Raw genomic sequence first — 23,833 nt, forward strand, 5'->3', positions numbered from 1 at the left:
GGGGATGGGCATCCACTACTTTTCTGGGCAGACTCTTCCAGTGTTTCACCACCCTCGCAGTAAAGAATTTTTCCTAGTATCTCATCTAAACTATTCTCCTCGTTTGAAGCCATTGCATGTGTTTTAAAATTTCTCTCTCCATAATTTTGTAGGCTCCCTTCAGGTACTGGAAAGCAGCAACGAAGTTGTCCTAAAGGCTGCTCTTTTCCAGTTTGAACAGCCTCAGTTCTCTCAGTCTTTCATCACAGGAGAGATGCTCCATCCCTCTAAATCATGTGTCTCTCCTCTGGACTTGCTCCAACAGGTCAATGTCCTTCCTGTGCTGGGGACCCCAGAGGTGGGTGCAGCACTGCAGGTGGGGTCTCACGAGGGCAGGGCAGAAGGGCAGAACAGTCTCCCTGGTCCCTTGGGCTGGCCACACTGCTTTTAATGTAGCCCAGGACATGTTTGGCTTCCTGGGTTGCAAGTGCACATGGCTGGGTCACGTCCAGCCTCTCACCCAGCAGCATCCCCAGGTCCTTCTGGGCAGAGCTGCTCTGAATCTGTCCATCCCCAGCCTGTGCTGATACCAGGGTTTGGCTCTGACCCTGGTGCAGCGCCTCGCATTTGTTCTTGTTAAACCTCATGAGATTGCCATGGGCCCACTTCTTGAGCTTGTCTAGGCCCCTTGGGCTGGCATCCCATCCTTCAGGTGTGCAGACAAGCACAGCTTGGTGTCATCTGCAGATTTGCTGAGGGTGCACACAATTTCATTACTGATATTCCCCAAGGGACACCATTTGTCACTGATGTCCATCAGGACTCTGAGCCATTGACCAGTGCCCTCCAATCAGTTCCTTGCCCACTGAACAGCCCATGAAGTTTTAGGGATTGCATAGAGTATAAGCACATAGTATCCCAAGACTAGAATGTCTCAAGAGCTAAGCAAATATTTGAGTAAGGTATTGGGGAATGGCCTTAAGAAAACTGATATTGGTTGCAGATAGTTTGATTTTACTTAAACTGATAGAAGGTTTTCTGCCATTGTGTTTACCTGATTTTAGAAGAAATTTCACATCTCTGCTTTTCTGCATTTTTCAGCATAAAGTCTGAGGCTGTCCTTAAGCTATGGATTCAGACTTCACCTTAATTTCAGTCTTTATAGTTTGATTTGGTTTTGGGTTTTTTAAATGAAAATAAATGCCTTGGAGTTTTTGGAAGACTGCTTTCACTGCTGAATATATAATTTATGCATTGCAACCTGTGATTAAATATCTTTGATACTGGTATGTGTAGTGAAGGACTGTTGTAAAGTAGGGAATAACTTCATTTCAAGTGTTTTTTTTTAAAAAGGTTGTGTTATTTCAGCTATGTCTGAAACTTGCATGCAGTCTATTTCTTCAGCTTTAAGTATCAGCTGCTCCTTCTGGTGTCTATAATGGAGCGGATGTCATGTTGTAGCTGCAGGATATCTATCTGGTAACAGTTTGTTAGCTTTGGTATATGAGATCATTTGTTTGGCAGCTGGTACTAGTGATTCCTTTGGTCATAGTACTGAAATGCTTGGTGAGCTCCTACTTGCTAAGCATTATTTCACAGCATTTATTACCAGCCTGGCAATGTTCCACCTTCTGAAAAAGGAAAGAAAGCAGTAGTGAGCTTGGAGTCTGCTTGTATGTCAGTTTGTTCAAATGAAACACTCCTCAGAATGTTCTTGTGACCTAATATGGGTTTTTTCTTGAGCTTCTTGCAGTTTTGTAGAGATCCACACAGCAGTTATCCTACTGAGCACACATGTACATCTTCATACATGGAAATACCCATAAACATCTGGCTGTAAACCTTTTAAAAGGTATTTGAAAAAAATTCAGTGTTTTACATGCTGTAAAAGGGCAATCCAGCCCAAGGCCAGACCTGAGAATAGGGGCAGGACAGGTCAAAGAGCAGATCTGAACTGTACACCATTCCCAGACAGCTGAAGGTGAGCCTCAGGCTGCAGTATTACACCTTTGCACTGGTGTTAGTCTTTCATCCCTAAAATGAGCTAAAGACTAAGTTCTGCAGAAAGAGATTTACTAGAGTCTCACTCAAAAAACCAGCTTAGACAGGAAGTAATTGAAAGTATGGTCTTTTGACATGGAAACCACACTTACAGCCTGGGGCTTTTTTGGAGGAAAACAAGCCCCAAGTCGTCTGGTTTTGAGCTTAGCAGGAGCTAAGGCCATTTCTGCGTTAGTTGTTTGAATTTTCCCCTCCCCTAAACACTGCTGTCATTGACAAACCCTTGGTTTGCTCTGGCTTTGCTCTGAGTCTAGCTCCATCTCTCTTAACGTTGCAAGAAGACACCCTGTTTTTTGTTTTGGTTTTTGTCTTTGTCACAAATGACAAAAAATGTGTGGAAATGCCCAAGCTACTGACATTCTGAAAGGGATGGCTGTGCTTTGATTATTTAATTCCATTAAAAGATACATTATTGCCTGGCAGTCAAATGACTATTGCCTGTGGGTTATCTTGTTTCTGATTTACAAGTAACTTATCCATGGGATTCCATGTGTTTATTCTAAAATTGGTGTGTAGTTGGATAGTAGATGCTTGATTACTTATTCTTAGGGCACTTCTGTTGACACGTCCAAAAGTGGGTGAGAGCTGTGCCACATACTGTGCTCAGTGGAAAGTGATTTAGGGAATAGTAGCAGCAGAAAGCCTTGAGGTATCTTTCCTTGGTGGCACAACTTAAAGCAGGAAACACTGCAATTTAACTGCAGTGATGCTAATGCTGTAGGGGGAATAGCTGTAAATGGCTTGATGTGAATGAGAAAATAAAGCTGCTTGGGGCTGAAAAATGTGGACAAGTATTCATAAAAGCTGAATTTGTGGAGAAACGTTTTAAAAACTGATGGAGGTCTTTGTTGCCAGTAGCGGGTGGCTTAATGTAAACTTACATAAACTTTGTAACTTTTCTTATGTAAACTAAGTTCAAGTTGCAAAATAGCTTTATTAAATTTCGGGGGAAGGAAGATGGAAGAGTTTTCACAAAAATGTTTTAGTCATTAGTCATCATATCATCCCACTTTGACGCTGTGGGATGTAGGTGTTTCCAGTGCATGGTAGGGGCCCTCAGCTGTTGCTTTGGTCTGAACAGTGAGTAACAGCAGACCAAATGCCCTGAGATAGTAGATGAGAAAAAGGAGTTGGGGTCAGGGGGGACAGAAAATGGAGTAATTTTTCTCATACAGATAATCCCTTGTTCTGACATTTTAGTATTATTGAAGATGCTGAGGACTTCCTTTGCAAAGAAAACTCTTTCGATTAATACTCACTATATGTGCTACAAACTATGGTGATGTACCTGTTCCTTTAAGAATTCCTTCTGACACTAACAATCATGTACTTTCATCATGTACTTTGCACCTTAGTGATGTCCGTGGATAGCTTCTGAAGAGTAAATTCAGATTTGGAGTCATGTGTTGTGTTTTATGTTTGTCAAGAGTTACTGCTAAGTGCACCCTTGATTAAGAGCACACTGTTGTCTTGTATGCAGCTTAGATGAAGCGTTGTAAGAAGAATGTTCTTAGGCTGTCCTAATTACCAGCATTTGCTGTGTGAAGGTTTCCATGGGTACATTTCTTAGGCAAAAGATGAGGAATGCAGTTCTGTGGGGTGGTGGTGAACAGGCTTGCTAGAGAGAATAAGCAGGAAAAGGAGGACTTTGAATGGGGTGCTCATGTGAAGACAGCAAATATCTGTCTGCACTTTTTCAGTGTGCTTCCTGTGATGGTGTCAGATTACTGCTGATCTGACTAATAGGCATGGACAGGGCAGTGCACCTTTGCCTGTCATGAATCGGCTCCTCTGTGTGTGCTCCACCTATGCTGCTTCTTAATCTTCATGCTCAGGTTCTTCTCTGTTCTGCTCTCTCCCCACTGTAAGTGCCCTTCTCAAGTCACCCCATTTGCCCTATTTGTCTGGGTTTGTCACTTGAATACCTCAGTAATGTCATGTTTTAATGTGCAAGGCTGAGGTCACAAGACAAGCTCCTGTGCAGGCTACAAGACAAAGTGTTCTGAGACACTCACTGAGCAAATGAGCTTAGAAGTTGTGGCAACAGTGCTCGTGTGTTCCCCACATCCATAGGGCAAGTGCAGATGCATTTACCTGACCAGCAGCTGAAATGGCTGTGGTCAGCCAGCACACTTCTCATAGGGGTGAGATTCTTAGAATTGTACTGATAAACGGGCACGAGGGCTTTACATCACACTAGCTGCTGTTAGAACTGAGTCATGATTCTGCTTCCATGGACTTTGCTGAAGTGAAACTTGAGCTGTAATGTAATTACTGAATCAGTGTGGAGCTTTCTCTGCAGGATGCTCTCACTTCAGTGCAATACAGCTCAACTTTTCTCCTCCAAGGTGCTCAGTGAAATTTTAGATGTACTAATGAAATCAGCTGTATTAAGTAAACAATTGACAATATTTATTCATTTTGCTAATAGAGGTGCTAGCAGTCTGAATTTGGTATTAGCACTTTCAAATTAGAAATCCGAACACAGTAGTACTTAATTTTTTATAATGGAATCAGGAAGTTTCTTACAATAACTCAACTTTTGTTTTCATTGAGTTTACTGACTTTTATGAAAGAAAACAGGGTTGAATGAACTCAGTGCTCTGAATTTTTGTGCAGAGTATTTGTACTGAATTCTGAATCTGGATGTTATCCAACACCTGAAATTGCTCAACTCTTGGGGTTGGGTTTGTAACGCACAGCTCCAGGAGTACAGAAAATCTGAGCAGAGTACATTAGATAAAGTTTTTGAAGGAAACCCCAGAGAGAAGGCTGTACAAACTGTTGAATACATAGTCCCGAGCAAGTTATTTAGTTATTATTATTTCACTGAATGTGGATAATTTTACAGAATGTAATGTTATAATGTTAAAACTCTCTGTGGTCTGGAAAAGATAGTTACTGCAACTTTTTGAAATCTGCAATTCACAGAAATTATTTTATGTTCAGACAATTTTTTTTTTGTATCTTCTGTTTTTTTTATGTGAGCACATGAGTTTGTCCAGCTATTGCTGAACATTTGAGTGCTTGTGTCTGCCACATTTGCTTGCCTTTCCTTCACATTCCCCCAAAATGACCTTTTAAAATCTTCACATTTAATGCCCTGCTCTGTAACTTGCGCTCTAAAATGGATTGTACCTTTTAGGACAGATCGTTCTATAGGAAATGTCATGAGCCTTTTGTTTCTGAAGTGTCCTGTCTTGTTTAACAGCTTGGGTTGAACAAGGTGGGTGGAGACCTGTGAGGCGCTGGGAAGGAAGGTACCGGAGCAAGGAAGAAGAAATCTGGTGCAGAAACCACTTTGCTCAGCTGTGGAGCAGCAGGGTTAGTCCATGCATATGAAGGCTTGGTCTTGGTGAATGGCTCCAATGTTACAAGATGTTACTACATTCTCCTGTTCAGTGCTGGAATTGGGCATTGCCTGGACATTTGTCACTTCCACAGTAGTGCTGATAGAGCAGTGTTGAGACCTCTCAGTGGTGTCTGTGTAAAGGTCAGGGATAGAACCAGCTCTTCTTACAGTAGTCTGTGTGAAGCTGTCACACCACGTAGGAATGGTTATGGAAGGCTAATCCTCGGCTGTGTTGAGAAGGCTGGAATAAAGAACAGGGATTTAGTGGCCGCTTCAGTTCACTTAGCAGACAACCATAGTGACATGCACCTTAGCTCCTACTTGTCTTGGCTTTTAGCCTGGAGGAAGGCTGCTCTCCTGTGTTAGCCGCTTCAGGAGTGCAACCTCTGCCCTCCCAACTGTTAAAAACATTTCTAGATCACATCAAGTTAAAGAGTTGGAAAAATTAACCCTCTCTCCTTATAAAGGTAGTTATGAGATTTGTCTGTGCATATAAATCGTGCTTACAAAGCACTAAAATGATTTCAGACACAATTCTGACTTAGGGAGTGGGTGAGTAATGCCTAATGACTTTGGTACTTGGGAGGCTTGGGGATAGATGTCAGTCACCTGCTCTGGACTAGATCACAGTACAGTTGAGTTCAAAAAAGTTCAGGTACTAAATTTCTTGCGCTCAGAAGTTCCTGGGAGCAGTCTTACAAACAGGGATATATTTGGGAATGCTTTTGAATGGAACTAGGGAAATAACATCTATTTGAAAATAGCTATCTCTGTTTGTCACTTTATCATAGCACTTGGTGCTTATGTACAGCTGGACTGGATAATGGGTGCAGGGATAGGTGTGCAAAGAAGATGAAAATGCAAACAGAACAATTTATTTTGTAGTGAATGTGCATTTTTTGAAACAGTCAACTCAATGATCCCATGTGCACATTGATAATGTATCTGTCCAATTTCTTTATTTTTAAGCACAACACATCTGTGTAGAGTGCCAAAGATGACTTGAACCTCTGATTAAAGAAATAATTCTGTATTTGGATTGAAATGTGTTCGTGTGTGAACTAGAAATTTGATTGAAATTTGACTTGATTTTGGCATTTTGTTCACATTACTGAAGCACTAAAAGGTGACTGTAGTCTTCATCAGAGTTGTATCCTTGGTCCCTGTTTTGACAGAAAGTGAAAAGAAAGTGAGTTTTGTTTGTATTTAAATGAAGTTATCCTGAATCTGTAGTTGTTAGGATGGCTTCTAGAGAGTCTGCTCTGATAGACTTCATCTCAGGAGTAAATCAGGTCTGTTATAAAGGATTTCCTTGTACACTGTTTTTTTGGGGAACACTAAAGGAGCTTGACCAGGTTTTACTTTCTTGTGAGGATGAAGGTTTCTAATTTGTCTAATAATTGCTACATAAGCTTGCTGACTGAAATTTGTTTGCCTCTATCAATGTGCAAATCATTCTTATTGCAGGACAAGGATGCAACTGAATTTTCTGTGCGATTTTTTTTTTTTTTCCTCAAACATTTCAGGATTGATGGACTGATACTTGGCAGCCAAATGCTAGCTGGGTGCGGTCAGCTGTAATTACAAGCAAACCTGACTGGATAAACTTCTAAGTCTTCTATAATACTAGTGTTTTTGAGAAAATATTTGAGATCCTATGTGAGTAGTTTAGAGTGGTTGGCCTGCTTTAAGGAGGGGAGACTTTCATAACTTAATGACTATTTATACATTCAAAGTCCTACGCAATTGGTGGTAAACAGAACGTAAGTCTTTAGCATAGTGGCTTGCAGCAAGGGTAGGTTTGCCCATGCCAGTCAGCTGCAGGACTGTGGTTTGTTTGGTTGGTTTTGTGTGTATTTTTTTCATTGAGAAGGTGTATGGTATGAGTGATTTAATTGCCATGCACATGGTCCCAAGGTGTTTCTCCTTCCCTTTCCAGTGAAACTTGAAAATAAATCTATGTAAGCCTTCAAGATTCAGTTCTAGTTACTAGAAAGCTACTCCATATGTTGTCTACAAGAGATAGTTAAGGAAAGTGTTTTGGATGGAATGGACAAATTATCATAACAAAAACAAGAGGAGCAAAACTTATTTTTGGCCATAACTAGTGAAAAATGCCGGAGCTGACGTTATATCCGTCCGTGTTATCACTTCATTCAGTCTAAGTCAGGATTTCCTGGCATTCATCTAGACAGAAGCAATGGACTTTGCTGTTCATGCTGCAGCAACTTTGGGTGATCAAGCATGGCTACTTGTGTATGTGTTCTTTCCCATATTCTTGCCAGTTGGGTAAATCAGTACTTTCTCATAAATATTCAACTTAGTTTTTCTTCCTTCCCTTCCCGGTTATTGCAGACTAACTTTTCAGCTACAATCTCTGTTTTAGAAGGATCAAAACACATCTTGTTCTTACAACAGTTTAACATAATAATTTACAGAGGTCTTACCAATATTGTGTTAGCTGGTCAAAAAAACAGGGCTGCTTCAGCTCTCAGCACTGTTAGAGAGCCACATTCTTTTCATAGAATACGAATTTAGGCAGTAAATATTAATTTGTTTTTAAGTGAAGTGATACTGCTGAGTTTGTGCCTTTGGGTTAGATGAAACTGACCCCTTCTGAAGCAATTTCCCTTGGAAGAGGGCGATGGGTTTCTTGGATAGCACTTGCCTCTAGCTCTCCTTGAGTGTGTTCTTTTGTACTGTGGGAGCGCGTGTTCAGAACCATGATGAGAAATGGGAATTTGCAATCTTTCTGTGCCCCTGGAGAGAGTACCCTAAACTTCTGTCTGTAAAGCTTGAGAAAGTGCCACATCCTCTGCAGTTCACAAAGGCCTCTTGTGAATGCAGCCTTTTCATAGTAGAAGTGGAGGAAATTTCTAAAGAAATGGTTGCTGTTAACATGCGGGTGTTTTTAGCTACTTGGAGTGAAGGTGTTCGTGTGTGTTACAGCAGAAAAAATTCATTTAGCTAGAAAAAACTGGGGGGGAATATTCAACACCAGGCATTGTTTATCTCTCTGTATCTATGTATTTACATATGTCCAATAAATAACATTTTTTCTTAGTAATTTTTTTCATATTCTGAAAATAATCCTTTGAACAAAGGTTTGAAAGCTGTATACAGAATCTTCCTTAAATAAAAATAATAAAATATAGAATATAAGGCTCTCTAGAGGAGGGAGAAGGAACAGGAAAGAACAGGCAACCAAACCCATGCCTCAGGATACCAACCCTAAGGTGTGGTGATGTGTGACTTGGCTTGCTCACTTATGTAGGAGATACTAAGGTCTGAGATCTGTCAGGACTTTTATACAGCATTGCAATGGAGTAAGAGCTAGTACAGTGCTATAAATACCAGATTCTGCCTTGTACTGCTGCTCAGAATTCTTCTTCAGACAGATGTACAATGTGTAGTTCTTCCTTGCATTCAAGAGAAGGTGGGGAAAGGCAGAGGCAGGATAAAGGACTTCTCTTAATCTCATTTTCTGGCAGAGGCAGTTCCCAGACGTGCCTTGGCAGTGTCTGTATTTAGTAGCTGTGTTCCTGGCCGCTGGCCCAGTCACATGGCGCCACTGGAGCAAGTGCCACGGGAATGATGCGTTAGCTGGGAGCCAGCGCTGCGTGCCGCAGGAGCTGGGGTGGCCTGGCCGGGCAGCGCAGGCGCCGCACCCGGCGCTGCCTGCTCCCGGATGGAGCTGCTCTTTGGCTCCAGTCAAAGCTGCAAGCTGGTTACTGCAGGTGCCTTGAAAAAATAAACACTGTCAAATCCTGGAGAGTGTAAGGTTACAAGCAAATTGTCAGTTCTTTGTAATAATAAAGATCATCGCTCTGAAACAGCTTCTGCAAAATGCTTGACTTACTTTGGGTCAACTGAGCTCTCCTGACTGTTGGAAGCTATGGAGATGATGGCAGAAAGTGGGATGCAAAGGGGAAAGTTGATAAAACTAAGCACAGCTTTCTGTGTGGATGAAAGAGTAGGTGGTGGACTTAAAGTGCTAACCTTACTGCAGACTTTACCTTTCTTTGTTTAAAGACCTAGTTTGACAAAAACCACACTTTTCTTCATTGAGAAAGAAGAAAACCATTGTAAAACACAATTAAATGCATGCCTTTTTTTCATGCAACTACAAGTCTTTAGCTCTTCTCTTTGCTAATGAGAAATTCCACATCTGGAGCTCGCAACTGAGAGTGCTGTCTCTGTGCTGCTATTTGTGGTCCTGCTTCAAACAATGTACTTGCTGGGTGTTTTCTTTGATTAGGGTTTTGTTTTATTGTGGGTTTTATTTTTTTATTTCTGCATTATTACTGAGATGCTCTATGAAAGCTAGCTCCCATACTTCAGACTTGTAGATAAGCCAGTGAGCAGTGATGCCTGATAACACAGAGAAGTTGAGTTCTGACGCACTGGTTTAATGGGCTGCTCTTGATGTTTGTGGAAAGCTGATGTCTGCACTTCATGGTGACTTGCGTAGATCTGTTTGTTAACCTCTATCAGCAGTGTGTGTGTCTTGTCATTTTTTGTGCATGTCTGTGATGATACTGCTTTGTAGCAACAAAGATGATGAAAAGATGCTTCCAGCCTTACAAAAATCCAGCATATTGTCCTTTCCTAAGCAGGGAATCTGTGGAATTCTAGCTTTGCAAGGAACAAATATATCCAATATTGTTTTGGATTTCGTAGAGGAACATACAGAATTAACCTAAAACAAATAACCCTTCTGTACAATGATTTCATACCTAGAACTTTGTCTCCACCTGAACTCTTTCTTCAGGAAAATCTGTCTTGAGAAAGAGAGCAGTGCTCCAAATAATACCTTCCTTCACTTGTTGCGTGACTAATCTGCAATGTATCCCGCCTAACTTGTGTGAAACTAGTAACTATGTATCATGCTTGAACAAGGTAGTTCATCTGAGGTTAATAGAGCTTTGCCATATTAGGACTACTTTAAGTCATTGTGGAAAAGGAATGTGGTGTGGCATCAGCACAACTCTTCCATATCTGAGGTTTCAGAAAGAGAAGAGACAATGCAGGGTAAATGAGGCAAATTAGGAGAGAGGATAGAAACCTGTGTTCCCCGTAAGCTATTCTATGGACTAAAAGAGGGAAAATCACTATTAAGCAATCCAAAAGATATTCCACTTCTTCCTAAAATATATGTTTTGGCACTAATCCTGAATGTCTGGGTCTAGGCATTTTTTTGTGTATCAGTCTTGCTTAAGTGTATGTTTTGCAAAAAGAAATGCTCACTGAAACAGCAGGTATGATTCAAACTTTTCCTTAAGCTTCTCTAGCCGCTTCTAAAAGCTGTTTGGGAAACAACGTCTTGCATGGGTCTCAGAAAATATTCTCTTATATTGAAAACAGTGCTTAAGTTGTAGTGGGCAGCTGTAACTTATACAGAAAATTATTCTGAACTACATCACATACATTTATTTCTCTTCCCCCATCCCAAATTTTCTTGCTAAAGTGTTACCTTGAGTCGAAATCGTTTAGGCAATTGTCTTGCAGTGAAGATGGACAGGAAATGACCTACAAACAGAGCAGGTGATATGCTGTCACATAGCCTAGAAAAAGAGTGATTAAATTCTGCTTCACAGAGGATTATATCTACAGAGCAGGACACTTTCTTCCATTTTCTGTGTTATCTACCTTATGGACTGTGTGTGTTTTCCATATGTGGATTTATGTAGTATTTTGTTGTTGTTTAAAAACTGTTCTGTGGATTTGCCATGTTAATTCCCCAGGTACTTTAGGATTTGTGTTATTCTACAGAGATTGCATTTACAGATGAAGTAGTGTTGTGAAGCTATTTAGTGAGCTTACAGGAGTTCCTTGTTCTAAAGCCTGATGGGAATTTGATAGTTTGATGAATGTTCCAGAATTTTGGTTTGTTGGGGAAAGGGTAGTACAGAAGTGAAAGCTATGATTTTCTGATCTTAGTCAAAGTGTATTATTTCACTTATTCACACTTCAAAGATTACTTGTAGCACTGGTGTTTAAAGTTTTCTTCCTCAATGAGGTGAGGTCTAGATTTGTCTTCACCTAGATCATTTAAGTCACTTGAGAACAGGCCAAAGATTTCATTTGTTTGCCATACTTGGGAGGAGGAGTAATTGTGATCCAGTACTTGTCACTTCTATGGGGATTGAAGTGGAGTTGGTTTTTTTATTGATATAGGTTTCCCTCAGCAACAGAGCAAGTTGTTCAGCCTAACCTTGCTCTAGTTTTTTGCTTCACTTCTGTCCAGATTTTGGAGGTTGGGGTTAACTGTGATTACAAAATCATTTTAAGGGTGCTGTGCTATTTAGCAGGTAGCACGTAGCACTGGGTTTTGAAATCTTGTTTCTAACTCTACTGCTTGTCTGGTTGACCATTAACGAAGTGGTTTTCCCTTTTTAACCTGGAAGGGAAATTGCAGTACAGCTGTTATCTTATAAAATGTTTAAAATTTTACTGATGGGGAGAAAGCCCATCATAATTCATGAGAGATGTGAATTATGAGCAGATATGTCTGGATGACTTTTTTTAGTGCAAAGATGGGGAAGAGGACTTTGTTCTGCAGTAGAATTACCAGAGCCTAGGAGAACATCCTGTGTGCAGCTTTGGTCACTGCAATACAAAAAAAGATATTTAAGCTGTCAGAGAGTGCCCAGAGGAGGGCAACAAAAATGATGGGGAGAAGGCCTTGGGGAGAAGCCATATGAGGAATGGCTGAGGCCACTCAGTTTGTTGAGCCTGGAGAAGAGGAGGCTGAGAGGAGGACTCATTGCAGTTACAACTTCATCAGGAGGGGCAGGCACTGATCTCTTGTCTGTGGTGACCAGTGGCAGGACCCAAGATGGCATGAAGTTGGGCCAGGGAGGTTTAGATTGCATATTAGAAAAAAGTTACTCACCTAGAGGGTGTTTGGGCACTCAAACAGAGTCCCCAGGAAAGTGGTCACAGGACCAATCCTGACAATTCAATAGCATTTGACAACACTTTGGGGCAGAAGTGTGACTCTTGGGGATGCTCCTGTGTGGGCCCAGGAGTTGGACTTAATGATATTCTGTCTTCTGTCCTCTGATTCCTTTGTTCTGTTCAAAAACTTAAATTTACTTGGTCAGGAGTATTTTATTAGATATTTTTGTCATCAGTACTGTTATTGAATTATTTTAAGACCCACATGACTATAAATTCTCACCAAGCAACTTGAAGTCTGCAACCTTTTCTCATTGTTTTCTTTCATACTTTTTCAAAAAACCTTTTCAAAGTACTAGTGCCAAGTTCTTGTCCAAGTATAAGTAGGTCTTGTCCTTAGAAATAAAAGCATTACAGTGCAGAATATCTAGCATGTTTCTTGGTGTTGGTAGTTGGGTTTTTTGAACTGATAACCATATGGCAATGATGACAGATTCTTACTTGCTCCTAAGCTATACCGGGTTGCTAGGGGTTGTCAGATGACACTTGCTCACATGAGAGCCATTAACAGGGTGTTGTAGCCAGTGTTAGAACAACCTTGCAACTAAGGGCGAGTCACTGCAGAAGCAACTATGCTTTTTTTTTTTTTAAAGAGGCCATATGGTTCAGTCTTGTGACTACATAATTGCCAGCTACCTAAATCACATACCAGGAAACAAACATAGCTAAAGTCAATATTTGCTGTTGTATCTGCTACAGCTTTGCACCAGGCTTAGTAGGAAAACCTCTGACAGCAGCAAGAGCAAGTCCGCGATGGCTTCTGAAACCTGAAAGTCATGTCTGTACTGTCTGGAATAATTGCAGAAGTACATTAGCTACAGCTGTCCTTTTGTATTAATGGCTTATAGAATATATGAAGATCGTTCTGCCTTTTTTCCCCCAGCTGGAAATTCGGCAGACTGTGTTCCTTTATAGGGAAGAAAGCTGATGGTTATTGTTAATGGTTGATCGATAATGAAGAAACTTGCTTGAGGCTGTTTCTCTTCAGCAGGTATTTAGTTTCTTTGAGGGAGCTTTACAAGAGGATTTTTGGCTTAGAAAATGTGTGGGGGTGCACCAAAAACTGCAAATGGCACTGGGGGACGAATAGAAAGAACAAGAAACAACAGTGATGTACCACTTGGAAATAATCTCTCTCGTACCAAATTGGATGAAAGAATTAGAAAGTCTTTGAGAGATGAAAGTGTCAGCTGTGCCAACAAAGTGACTAGACTGCTGCAAAACAGGTATGCATATAACTTTTTTGATGTGTATGATTTTTGATGAAGGACGTTTTTATGTAACACTAGATTTATAATCATGTGCTGAAAGGCTATTTTGTAAATAATTGAAAAAGTTCTGTTAGAAACTTATTCTTGATGATAATAATGACTGGAACTCCAGAAAGTCTTTCCTTTTTGAAACTGAACTGACATACTTGACTCTGATCAGGGGTAAGATTTATGTATATGCAAACTGAGGCATAAAGTGTAATTGCCTTTCTTTTCAATTAAGGTTAAATAATCTTACCTTCTCTTTCTAGTTTCCTAATTAGTTTCCCCTCTTTTACTTTTTTGGCCACCTCTTGTGTTAGTGGGTCAAGTACTAACAGTGTGTGGAGATGACAGGAGAGAATGCTGTGAAGTGGGGGAAAAACAGAGAGGGGAACCCTCTGCTTTACTTGTGAATTACCTCAAATTCGAGCATTACATCAGAGTAATCTGAAGGGGGAATAGTATTTATTTAATTTTTGTATTGTCCTTTTCAGACATGTGCCAGCACGTCTCCAATGTCTGACTCTTTATAGCTATGTGGCTGTGTTAAAAATATGGTTCAGGATAGCTTTTTTCCAAATTCCAGCACCCAAGAGTCTTAGAATTAGTATTCTACATTCAGGATTGTTGGCCTAAGAAGCAGAAAAATATAGATAAATATACATAGCTGTTTCAGTCTGTTTGGTTTTCTAGCCTGTAGATGTTGCACTGGAGGAATAAGGGGTTAGTCACTTTCAAACACAGTTTAAGGTCAGCTGAAGTAGTTTTTGAATATAATTGAATAGGTCACTCTTCAGTTATTGCATGCATGCTGATAATTATAAAGGGGAAGCAAAAGCTTTCTTTGTAAACATTCGAGTTTGGAGATCTATATTAACTGAAAATATTTATTCAGGACAGAATGAGGCAAATTTTTTGTGAATTTTTTCCCAGAACAAACAAGTTTGCTTTCCCCTAAGTAAGAGAGATCTTGCCTCCATGTCTCATAACTATAATTGAAGAAATGTTAAAAAAAAAAAAAAAAAGTAGCATGTGTAGGAGAAAATAAAGCAAGCTTAAGCTTCTCTGGGGAGAGACAAAACTTTTTAGGATATCACTAAGCTGTTCCAAACTCGTGGCTTCCTTTCAAAAATTAAAAAAAAAAATCAGTAGCATTTTAGTGTCTGTGGTAGACCTGGTTCTACTGTCATATGAGCACAGCTTGATTTGGTTTATTTATTTTGACTTGAAGACAGTGTTTTTAGTTCTGGTGTCTTCCACCTACGGTAAAGGTCCAGTCTGAAGGTGAGGCTGGGTAATCTGTGCTGCTCAAACAGACTGATGGTGTTGAAGAAGCCACTTCTTCCTTTGATTTTTTGCATCATGCTCTTGTCTTTTTTCCCCTTGTTCTGGCCTTGGCCTTTTAAGACGTTTTGAAACTGGCTCCTGTTAGGGAGTCAGCTCACTAAGCAGACAAGGAACTGACGTGGGAACAAGAAAACTCAATTAAAATCTCAGCTAGCCTCAATACTTAGTTGGAATGTTTCGGGAGCATTTTCTGTGTGCCCTTTCCTAAAGGTATATAGTTCCATGGACAAAGTGAGTTAGTGTAAGTCATGCTGCCACCAAGAGGTGCAGGTTCTTCTTCCTTTCTACTTTCCTTCTTTCAGGTGCTTTCTACTTCTTCCTTTCTCCAACCATGTTTCTGGTCCACTTTTGTGTGCTTGGACAGGCTTCTGTTGCTGCAGAGAATTCAGTTTATGGGAGGGTCCAACAACTACCAGAGCAGATGCAAGTAACAGAAAGGGTCACAAAAAGGGGTGAAAAGACATGTGGGGCTCTTACTTCTGTGTTCAAATTATAAATCATGTTTAGTCAGAACAGCCACATTTAACCTGAAATGTGAACATATACACAAGATCATGTTAATTCAGCTGATTTTTATGAATATGCAGGACCTGGCATTGCTAAATAAGCAATAAGCTGATACAGAGGTAAGGAAGTAACATTTTGGGGTTTGGTTTTTATGCATGTGAAAACAGAGCTGACCAATAAATCTGCATACTGTCTGTATTCTTCAACACTGCTTTTAGGAGATGACTGAATACTCCTGCTGTCCCTGTTTTGGGGGAACTCTTACATAACCTTGCTTAAACAATAAAGGGTGGAAGTCCTGTAAGCAGTGCTCATCAGTTTTTGTGATGGGCATAAACATCCTGGTCATCTGGCTGGTCTTGGGCCTGCTGCTGGATTCCATGTGCAAGTAATGAGGCTACATGGACTTGTATGCCTGTATGAATTGCATATAGACGTGCTTGATGTTGTCAAATGAGGATCTCTTCTGTAATGGGTAGGTCTGCTGCAGGAGTGCATCTGTAAGCAATGGCATCATTAAAACATAAGTTTGATATTTGGTTAGAACTACAAGAAACATTGTCTGAAATTACTTCCTTAGATTTGGTTTGCTGGTCACATAAAGCTCTGTATGATAGATTTTGTGTAATTTCTTAGCTTGTTGCTGTCTGGTATTAAAGAATCTGTTTGTAGTTTTGGCAGGTTGCAGCAATCTTTAGTTCTAGCATGTTGTGTGGAAAAGGCTGTTAAGTTGGCTTCTACTTGAACATAAAATCCAGTTCATGTCTTATACAGAAGTCCGCACTGCATGAACAACATGAGGTTTGCTTTAGTGTGTAATGAGGGACAGTTTATTTATTCACGAGGAAACCTGAATTCATGCAACCCAGCCTGCATGCAACCCTGCATCAGTGGGCAGATGCAGGTCTAAATTGGTTCAATCTGTGTCTGAAATGAATCTTTCTCAGTTTAGACTTGCAAGCCTGTGGTCTGAAGTACGGATGCTGCTGTGCCAGTAATGGAGATAAATAAGGCTTTACTCTTGCATAGAATTTAAGCTAAAGATATAAAGATATAATTTTCTGTGTTGTTAAAAAAAGGAATGACCTGCAGACTTATTAATAAAACAGCATAGTTGCTTCAGGTTGTCTGTTGCAGCAAGTAAGTAAATAGATAGCTGTGTAACTGAAGAGATATTGGGGTATCTGGTACTGAAGAGTATCAGATTCTTGTGGCAGAGTAGGATGAAGTGTATTGATGGCTCTGACTTCTCTTGCATTCAGTATAACTGGATTTTGTAATAGCATTGCATAGGCAGTGGGCTGAGAAACTAGTAATAGACTTCTTACACAGATGGTGTAGTTGCAGCTCTCTGTGTAAGCAAGGTGTGTAGGAAATTTGTTGGGCAACTATCGACAATGGTATCAGGTCTGGTCTCATGGAGGTTAACATGATGCTGTGACTGCCTTTGTCAGGGAAGGCTTGAAAAGAAATCTGCCTGGCACTCTCAGCAGTTCTGGAGGCAACATGTTACCTACAGGTCAAGAAGTTTCCTCACTGTGGATGGCAAAACAGCCTTTAGCATCATTCCATGATGGGAAACCTGCTATGTTATGTACATACAGCATATTTGTATTAGAGTAACTTACAGTGGAGATAGATATCTGGCTTATTCTGCCCCAAGATGTTTAAAAATAGACCTCCAGATAGAGTTCTTTCAGGTTTGAAAAATATGTCTATTTAGGCTTTTTTTTTTCTTAGTTACATAGAAATAGCACAAAGAAGAAATTAAGCTGGCTTTACTTAAAATTATTTTAAAATCACAAGTCTGCAAGTGTACTTCTAAAAGCAGTTATTCTGACTAGAAGGATTTGATAGTGTTTACCTCACTGTTGATTTATGGATGTTGACAGAGGATGGAATAAAAGAAATAGCTTCATAAATTCTAGTCTTTTGTCTGTATAGGGGTTTTATGCTCTTCTCTCAATTATCTGCCTTCGGTTTCTGTAAAGCAAAGTTTGGGGAAATTCCTAAATAAAACCCCCTTTTGGGTGGAAGATCAGTGTGGCCTTGACTGAAGTCTGTAATGCAGTTTGTTAAACCAACAACTATTAATAACAGTTGTACTCTCACCCCCCAGGTGCAGTCCATCCAGGTCAGGGCTGGGGCAGTGAGGCTGAGCATCAGTGCTCTGTGGCACTGCTTCATGCAGTAGTAGGTTTTTTCCATTGATTTCAGCTTGTCAGCACATAACCTGGAAGTGTTTCTGTAGCTAAAACTGAGGCCAAACAAATCTCTGTGCTTTGATGTATAGGCTGACTCCTTTTGGAATTAGAAAACGAGGTTTCTTGTCATTGCCACAATAATCTCTTTGGCTTCTCAGCCTCTGTGGTAGTGCAGTGAGCAGGTCGTGTGCCATGTTGCATCTTTGCAGAATGGACAGATTCTGGCTTGAGAGAATTGTTTTGCTTCAGATTGAATTTCAAGTATCTTGGTTTCATGTACTAAATTATTTTCATTGTAGCTGGACATCGTCTCAGTAATCAACGGCTGCTCTGTAATCCCTGAAATGTCTCTGAAAAGGGAGAAGAAGAATGGAACAACATAAACCTTGTCTATCCATTGCAAGGCTTAAACTTTGGGAAAATCTTAACTTGCATTGTCAGGAATATGTCAAAAGGAATTAGGTTTGTGTTGTTTAGAGAAGGAAGAGAGAGGATGTAAGCCTTGTGCCTTTGAAAAACTGCAGGAGAGAGGATGGTAATCCACTCTGTTTTATTGCCACTGGGAGTATTGCATAAAATAGTACACTTACCTTATAATAAGGATGATCCAGGCTGTGTACAGAGAAGAGAACAATAGTAGTTAAGCCTGGAGCAGATTGAGACTAAGTTTTGTGTTCTATTTCTGGAAAATTTTGGAAGAGGATTGGATGAAAATTGGTCTGGCTGTGCCTGCCTCTGTCAGTGACGCTGAGCTTAGACACTCCTTTGGAGTTCCTTTTTTCTTGGAGCTATGTGATTTGCAACCTGGATTCTGTAAATGCTAAGTAAAGCATATATTTGCCTAATGCCCATTTCTTCACTTAAATGAATGTGCAGAGTAAACACACTATTTTAATATCTCCTGTTTCTAATCCCTAGCTGGTCCTCTTCGGAGTTGGACTTGAATGAAATCCGCCTGATAGTTTACCAAGACTGTGAGAGGAGAGGCAGACAGGTCTTGTTTGATTCCAAAGCAGTCCGCAAAATTGATGAAGCTGTGGTTCAGGTATGAAATTTTCATTTTGCTGTTGTCTTACTGCTCTTTTGTTTTCCTTTCCAAAAGTAGTTATTTTAATAGGACAGTATTAACTTCTTAATCTTGTGGTCTTTCAGTGTGATAGCTGCAACAAGCATCATTCCAACAAGCCAATGAGCATGTCTGGTATTTGGTATTTCTAATATAAATATGGTATTCAAATGTAACAATCCAGATTTTCTTTCAGGCAGAGAAATCTATTTACCCTTAAACTGAGATTTCTTCAGTCTTTCTAATGTTGACTGTTTGCTTTTTGTTGCTAGCCCTGGTTGTGCAGTCTGTTTCAGTGATGTACACCATGTGTCTAAAGGTGCTTTTTTTTCCTTTGGTGTTTGCAGTAGTAAAGCTGTTGCCTTTATGTGAATTAAAACAACCTCACTGGCTAACCATGTAAGCATGACACATGGTGGTTTATGTGGCCGTGTAAGTTTTGGTGACACATAGAAGCAAGAACAGATGCCGTCAAGATGCAAGTTCTTTTTCTTCTCTCCAAACACACTAATTGTGGAGTAAAGCTTTCAGCAAACTTAGGTCATTTTAAGATCAGGAAGCCAAGAGTGTTTTCTATTTTGTGGTGGTTTTGCTTGTGTTTTTTCCCACTGCCTCTGTTTCTCTTCTACATTAAATTATTTCTAATTTTTCTTTGTTTTGAAGTTTTTTTAGAACCAACAGCTTCAGCTTGTTAGACTAACATGGTTTGTTGCACAGCTATATATATACACCTGTATAAGAAGAGTCACAACTTGTAGAATTCAGTTATGAAGATGCTTTAAAAGCACCAGTCTATATTTCAGTCACACTGTAAATATGCCATTGTGCTGAATCAGTAAGACTGATGAGCATCATCAGCTGATGTCTGATCATCTACTTAAGAGCGTAAATGGGTCAGACTGCTTGTTAATCTGGCTTCCCCTCTTCCCCCACCCCCTGCCCAAAATCAAGGTCATTACTAAGTATCTTAAAGTTGTTTTAAAACCAATAGCATCTTAGCAAAAAATGCATTTCTGACTTCATTTAAATACTCAAATTATTCCACTTGCTTGAATACCTTAGCTAAAAGTTAACTACAAAATGTTCTACCAGAAACTATGCAACACGGACATAAAACAGATTATAACCTCCCTCATAACACGATACAGGCTATAATCTGTTTTCTAGCCAGACACTCACTAATCTAAGTACCCTTTTAAAGCAGCCATAGTACTTTGAATGCCATGCAAACACATGGATGTTAAAAATAATTTTGAGTATTTGGTTGTTGTTAAACACCAAAACTAAAACTTAATTCATTTAAAATAAAGACAGAACTACTTTCAAACTCAGTCCTGTTTAAATTGAAGTCAAGGGAGCGTATGTGTGTTTACTGTGTGTTTTTCTGAAATACACTAAAGCTTATTCACATTGAGTGTTCAAATACATTGTTTCTCTTTAACCTGCTAATTCTGCCAAATAATGGATTATCTATCCCTTATTTTTGCTGGCTGTTCTTCTGTTTTAGAAATGTGTTAAGCATTTGGGGAGCAAAAGTTACATGCAATTTGAGTGATTAATTGTGCAGATGATCACGGGAATTAGTTTGTAAGAAACCCATAAACTGAGATTTTGTTTACATAAATTTTGGCAAATATTACAATGAGTAATTCATAACAATTAGGAATGATCTTCCTGTGAAACTGAGTAATCTGATTATAGATGATACTATGAAAACCTATCTGACAGTGAGAATGTGAGAGCAGTTCTCCACTTGCTCTGATGCTGGCATTTTAAAAAATATTTTAAAACTGGTACATATTTTTTGAGACAAATAAGATTATTCTTTATTTCTATTGCTTTCCTGTAGTTTTAAGGAGATTCTTGCCATGATAGGTTTAGAATCTCAGATTTACTTTTTATCACCTGTTCTGTTTTAACACAGAAAATGGCAGATGAGGCTTCTGTAAAGACTTCTGCCAAGAACTGCCAAGCAAGCAATGGGAACAACAGTGTTTCTTCCCATAGTCCCTCTGTAAGCTGTATGCAAAATATCAAAGAACAGATACCGAAGTATCAGGTAATATTTGTTACTTTGTTGCTTTTGTTTTTCCATTTTACTGAAGAAGTTGGTTTATTAAAGCCTCTGCTTAGATGCATTGAATGACTTTGGCTTCTATTACATTACAGCTTAATCCGAACCGTGCGGTCTACTCTATCCTCAAAGTGTTGTAGAATAAAAATATGTGTGGGTGCATCTTAACCTTTTAGTCTATCTTGGTCTTACCTTTCAAGGAGTTGTGAAATATATCTAATAGCATTTTCTCATAAGAAGGTTGTAAGAAGCACTATACTGTTCTCTGTTGATGTGTGCGTGTGGTTCAGGTCAGTTCTGAAGAGGCTGTTGAACATAGTTTATTAAGAATCCCTTTAGTCTGTCTTACTATAACATTAAGTACTCTGTCTCTTTCTTAGTAAAAGCATTAGCATTTCACCTAGAAAAATGAAGTTTGAAGGATGTATAGGTTAAGGTGGGAAAAGAAAATGATATTTAACTGAAAGGTTATTTTCTTCAGCATTAACAAACTTCTCTTTGTATTTGCTATTGATGATCAGTCTTTGAAACAAAATAAGCAACTGATCTGAAGACTGCATTTCTATGTATAATCACAAATAATTTTTCAATAAAAAACGTTTCCAAGAAGTTTTCTATAAAGACAGGGAAGTTGAATTTATTCATTTGGATAAAGAAGGCAGTTTATTTTTTGGGGATCCAGACCACAGAATCCAAGTCCTGTGAGCATTTACAGCTTTTATCAAAGACTCTGTTATATGGGAGTGTTTATGGACACAGCTATTTCTTTGGAAATGCAGAAGATCTTTTTTTCTGTCTTGCCTTTGGGGGTCTGCCCAGAACAAGGATAGCACTGCTCATCTAGTGAGCAAAATGCAGGTTTTCTTCCTGCTGAAATTGCTAAATCCACAGTGTTAAACCCACACTGAGTGCACACTGATCTTGCTTTGCATGAAAAAGATGAACTTCTTTGTTCTCCCTTCCCAATGCATCACTGTGGCACTATGTTAAGTTGAAGTAGTATGCCAAGTTATTTTTGATTTTGCTGTTCCTGTCTTGTTGTCTCTGTAGTACACCAGACCAGCCTCCGATGTCAATATGCTGGGAGAAATGATGTTTGGCTCAGTGGCAATGAGTTACAAAGGCTCCACCTTGAAAATTCACTACATACGGTGAGTGTCCTTTTCTGTGATGCACTGTCTTTTCAGGCACTTGGAATTGATGACTCAGTGAAATAAATGACTGTTTATCCTTTCAGCTCTCCCCCACAGCTGATGATAAGTAAAGTCTTCTCAGCCAGGGTAGGAAGCTTCAGTGGAAGCAACAATAAGTAAGAACATCTTTTTTTTATATATAATTTCTTTCCTTTCCCAGCCAGTGCAGTTGTCTGTCTGTCTTTCTCCTTTTGTAGTTCTGGTAAAAAATTGAGAAGGCAGCTGTGGAGAAGAATTCTCTTAATAGATTCTAGTTAGGCCAGCCAAGTTTTTAATAAAAAAAAAAAATAATCTCCAAGTTTCTGCTTCCTAATTTGTCCAGGACATGCAATAAAGTTCAGAGGTTAGGTGCTTTGGACAATCAAAATGTCCATCTCTTACTGCTGTCAGAAGGGTGAGGAAGGGATAGGCTGAGAATGCTTTGACCCCATATCACACTTCTGTTTCCTTCACCAAATATGCTGTTCTGTTGTACCTCCTCCCCAAAATGGGCAAATATGAATAAATTGAATCCCAAGTGTCCTAGAAAGAAGTTCCAATAATTTAAATGTAAAAAATGAATGCCTGCTTCCTTCCCGTTTCAGAAACCTACTTGTCCTTCAATTTAGTTTTTAAGTTAATGTTCAGCCTTCTTTTATTATAAAATGAACCTAATTCTTAAGCTAATATTAATGCCTATTGATCATATTCTGAAGGAATACTGGCTTGTCCCCCTATTTTAGCTTGCAAGATAGCTTTGAATGCATCAACCAGGATCCCAGTCTGGGAAAACTGAGCTCCAATCAGAATGGTTTGGGAACCTGTCGCAGTGGAAGTAATTTAGGTAAATATTTCCAGGTTCTGTGTGTTTTTGACAACACAAGGCCATCTGTTCATTCAGTTTTGGCTTTTTTTCCCCAGTACATCACCTCCTTGGGTTTTTTACCTTTTATTTGGCTTGGGGTTTTTTTTTGGTTTTTTTTTTTTGTTTTGTTTTTTTTTTCATTTTTTTCCATTTTCTCTACGTTGCTTTTGTTTCCTAGGTGTGTTACAGCTGTGTAGCAGCAAACTGCTGCAGGGTGTGTCTGAAGGAGGTCCCCTCCGGCTCATCCGCAGTGCTTCTTTCTTTGCAGGTTTGTGTGGAATGCCAGCCACAGTGTGACCCATCCATATGCACACACAAATCCAGCTCCTTCTGAATCTTTGCAGGACATGCATAGTCTCTAGAAACAGAGGGCTGAAATAGTGACAACAGGTGTATCGGGTACATACTTACAAATAAGTCTTCTGAAAGATGGCTAAGCTAAATCACTGTGTTTTGTTTTAAAGATATTTCATGCAGTCTTGTAAAGATGAATTAGCCCTTAAGTTTCTTAGAGAACTTATGTTTCCTGGCTTGGTGCTGGTTTCTTGCTAACATGCAGGTGTCTTGCTGGTGTACAGCTTTTTCTTCTCTGATCTCTTGCTACTTTTTAATTTGGTGGCAGACGTTCAAAATTTTTGAGCTAAATCTGGGAGGCTTTAAAGGTTTTTTTCCTTAAGCAATATTAATTTCTTTAATTCTCAATACTTTAGGGTTCATAAAGTCTCTTTTTACAGGCAGAATGATGATCCATGCAGGTAGGTAGATCTCAGGCCTAATTACTTCTGTTAATTGCAAAAATGTGAACTGAAATACCAATGCAGTTTCTTCACAGCGTTTGCAAATCTTGCATGCTCAACAATTTGAGTTACTCTGCACTACTAACACTTCGATGTGATCTGACATAGATGGAGTATTTCTTATGGTGAGGCTTTGTGGACAGTAAATCTCAGCTCAGCAAGTGAAACAGAAGCTTTTAATGGACCATGTGCTGGA

General features: G+C 39.5%; 1 protein-coding gene across 4 annotated transcripts in view; it reads left to right on the forward strand.

Annotated features, from left to right (window-relative positions):
- The window catches only part of FNIP2 (folliculin interacting protein 2), a 49,941-nt gene that overhangs the window by 3,637 nt on the left and 22,471 nt on the right, over window positions 1-23,833 (forward strand). Inside the window, exons 1-7 of one of the 4 annotated variants that reach the window (XM_074541187.1) lie at window positions 12,642-13,578; window positions 18,582-18,708; window positions 20,654-20,788; window positions 21,854-21,954; window positions 22,041-22,112; window positions 22,719-22,819; window positions 23,019-23,108. In XM_074541187.1, the coding sequence (XP_074397288.1) occupies window positions 13,394-13,578; window positions 18,582-18,708; window positions 20,654-20,788; window positions 21,854-21,954; window positions 22,041-22,112; window positions 22,719-22,819; window positions 23,019-23,108 (811 nt within the window). In that variant the 5' untranslated portion in view covers window positions 12,642-13,393. Of the gene's footprint in view, window positions 1-12,641; window positions 13,579-18,581; window positions 18,709-20,653; window positions 20,789-21,853; window positions 21,955-22,040; window positions 22,113-22,718; window positions 22,820-23,018; window positions 23,109-23,833 lie in introns of those variants that run through there. The other 3 variants (XM_026792932.2, XM_074541188.1, XM_005486319.4) reach the window with 3 other exon arrangements.

The sequence above is a fragment of the Zonotrichia albicollis genome, chromosome 5, assembly GCF_047830755.1.
Source record: "Zonotrichia albicollis isolate bZonAlb1 chromosome 5, bZonAlb1.hap1, whole genome shotgun sequence".
In the NCBI taxonomy this organism is placed as follows: Eukaryota; Metazoa; Chordata; class Aves; order Passeriformes; family Passerellidae; genus Zonotrichia; species Zonotrichia albicollis.